Source organism: Medicago truncatula, chromosome 5, assembly GCF_003473485.1.
Source record: "Medicago truncatula cultivar Jemalong A17 chromosome 5, MtrunA17r5.0-ANR, whole genome shotgun sequence".
Taxonomy (NCBI): domain Eukaryota; kingdom Viridiplantae; phylum Streptophyta; class Magnoliopsida; order Fabales; family Fabaceae; genus Medicago; species Medicago truncatula.
In genome coordinates, this window is record NC_053046.1 from 32,577,007 (window position 1) to 32,580,202 (window position 3,196).

The following is a 3,196-nucleotide window of genomic DNA, read 5'->3' on the forward strand; positions in this document are numbered from 1 at the left end:
TGGTTGTGATATGAAAACAACTTTAGTCCCTTCCTCGAAATTTCAGCTGAAAGAGTAATAACTTCTCACACATGAAGTAAAAAATGGTTGGTTTCAGTATCACTCCATCTTTGAAATTAATCCTTACACATTTGACACAACATGGCACATATTCTAATCCAAACATGGAGATGGATGATGCAGCCAAAAGTGTGGAGATTTGTGGGCTTTGCTTCATCTGCTATTGGACTGCTTTGTTATGCTCTAAGCTCTTCCTTCAACTATCTCTTTGGAGACTGGAATCTGCTGAAGATAATCCTCTACAGCATTTTCAGCTTCATCATCAGCTTGGTGGTTTTGTTTGCAAGGATGTGGCAAAACTCGAGAAGTCTTCGGTTCAAAGCTCATGCTGCGTTTTTGGTATTGACAATCACCTCATTATATTCATTTTTCTTTGATAAAGTAGTTAATGGAAAACCAGATGCATATAGCCTCATTTCATGTGCTTCCTTTTCTATCATGTTAATGAGTTTGTCACGGCAAACTCAATGCGGATTTGAAGTCGATTTTCTTTACTTTTTTCTCGGATGTTTAATTGTGCAACTCATGAAGATTAAATTGCAGTTATTCATTGTTGGAGCAGGTTTTAGCTACTTTGTTATTATACTTCGTTCTTCTTTCTCGTCTATAGATTTTGTTATAGATAATGAACATCCTACTGGTTTAGAAAATGAAAGTAGGATCGTTATTGAAGTCCATTTACAATCACCACAGTTGGGCAGTACAGATATTGGTAGTAGTATGGTGGAACAACTTTCTAATTACATGAAGGCACTTCAGGAAGAAAATTCAAATCTCATCGAAATGCTTTTGGAGAAGTTGAAAGAATACTGTAATGATGATTCTAGATTTAATGTGTCTGACCCCGACTTAATGATCAAGGCCTTGCCAACTGAAACAGTGGACAACATTCATAAAACTGCGAAGTTGATGGTTAGTGCCGGGTTTGAGAAGCACTTCTCGGACATGTATATCAGTTGCAGGAGAGAATGTTTGGTAGAAAGCTTATCAAGATTAGGGCTCAAGAAACACAATGTTGAAGATGTTCAGATGTTGTCATGGAAGGAACTTGAAGAAGAGATTGAAAGATGGATTAAAACATCCAACGTGGCTTTGAAGATATTATTTCCCACTGAACGGAAACTTTGTGATCGGGTTTTATTTGGGTTCTCCTCCACTGCTGATTTATCCTTCACGGATGTTTGCAGGGAATCCACACTTCAGCTGCTGAATTTTGCCGATGCTATTGCTAATGGAAGCCGATCACCTGAGCGGCTGTTTAGAGTCATTGACATGTTTGAAACATTGTGTGATTTAATTCCTGAGTTTAAATCCGTGTTTCGTGATCAATACACTGGGTCGCTGCAAAACAAAGCAACAACAATTTGGAAGAGATTGGGGGAAGCAGTTGGAGGCATTTTCAAGGAGTTGGCGAATTTGATTCGCCAAGATCCGGCAAAGGCAGCAGTTCCCGCTGTTGGACTTCACCCGATTACCCATTACGTGATGAACTACCTTCATGCTGATTGTCAGTCACGGAAGGTGCTGGAGCGAGAGTTTGAAGAAGATTATGGGTATCCGTTGAACGAATATCCAAAAATTGAGGATAGAGTGCATTCCACTTCCTCTCTATCAGTGAAGATGGGTTTGATTATGGAGCTATTAGAGAGCAGTTTGGAAGCCAAATCCAAAATCTACGAGGACCCTACTTCAGTGCTATGTTTTCCAGATGAATTACAGCAGGTACAGTGCTCAAAAGGCTGAAGATATTTGGGTTTCTGAAGTTGGAGAAAAATGGATCAATTTCACATAATGGAGTCACTAAGTCAGTGAAAGAGAAGCTAAAATCATTCAACGTTGTTTTTGATGATTTATGCTGGGTCCCATCTTCGTAGTTTGTCTTTGATCAGCAGTTGAGGTGAAGAAATAAGAATTTCGGTTGAGAAACTATTGTTGCCGGCATATGCAAACTTTGTTGAGAAGTTTCAGAGGGTTCTTGAACTTGGTAAGCATGCTGATAAACATATCAAATATGGAATAAAGGATACCAAAGTTAGACTCTGAGTATTTGTTTTAGGGAACCAGTGGATCAACGGGTAGCCGAAAGTGAAGCTAAACATGTATGTTAATGTTTGTGTATTTGTTGTGTATTTGTAATACAAGTTTTTATTTTCACAAAATTAGTTGTAAAATATGTATGACCTTCTATTACTATAACAATACTACTCTATGTTTTTCTGTTTAGTATGCATCATGGAGGATTGAAAATAATTTTTGAAGTTACAAAATTAGCACTTGTTGTAAGTTGTAACAATGAGTTGGTTCTTATTGGTTATTGCTTTCTATGGATGGACTCTTTTGTTGTGTTTAGGTTTGAAATCCAATTTGATCAACAAATAATTGCACACAAAAAAATACAACTTTAGCTTCGCATTTGTTCGGCGACCAGTTGATCAACTGTTTTTCTGAATCAAATCGCCAAGTCTTGCTTTAATATCCTCCGTTCCATACTTAATATATTTCTCAGCATGCTGACCAAGTTCAGGAGCACTCTGAAACTTTTCAATGAAGTTTTCATAAGTTGGCAGAAACATTTTCGCAATGGAAATTCTTATTTCTTCCTAAGTAGCTCATCAAAGACAAACCATGCCGATTGAACGCTGCATATTTCCCCAAAGACCATGTTGAACGATTTCAAGTTATTTTTCATCGACTTTGCAACCTCATTAGGCTGCATTGGTACATTGTTGTCCAGTTTCAAAAAGTCCAACACCTTATTCCATGAGCTTCTTCGATAGCTCTCATGATGTTGCCGTACTTTTGTCGTGTGCTTTTGGATCATAACACCTCCTAAAATGGTTTCCAGTTCACTATTTTTCGTCGTTTGAACAATGTAGAGACAATTATTCATCAAGAAAAGATGGCACAAAGTAGGGTCATAGTGCAACCCATCTCTACATTCATCCATGTGCATGTATTTCTACCGCTCTCTTAATCTAAACAAGTGATTTCCACATATATCATATTTACTCTCGTTTTTTCCTTTCTTTGTGATTTCCATGTCTTAGTGCAATGTTGCTTTACTTCCCATCTTGTTGCAGATTTCATTTTATTTAGATTTAGATATCAACTTCGATCAATTACTGATACAACCAAT

At 37.5% G+C, this 3,196-nt stretch overlaps 1 protein-coding gene across 1 annotated transcript; it reads left to right on the forward strand.

Annotated features, from left to right (window-relative positions):
• Window positions 1-2,388, forward strand: LOC11412845 (exocyst complex component EXO70B1). Its single transcript, XM_024783152.2, has one exon. It carries the CDS (start codon window positions 142-144, stop codon window positions 1,801-1,803), a length of 1,662 nt encoding a protein of 553 aa, XP_024638920.1. The 5' UTR covers window positions 1-141; the 3' UTR covers window positions 1,804-2,388.
• The last annotated feature ends 808 nt before the right edge of the window (window positions 2,389-3,196 follow it).

What these genes read in the sequence shown, in the direction of transcription:
- LOC11412845 (XM_024783152.2), top strand. Translation starts at nt 142, where the DNA reads ATGGCACATATTCTAATCCAAACATGGAGATGGATGATGCAGCCAAAA.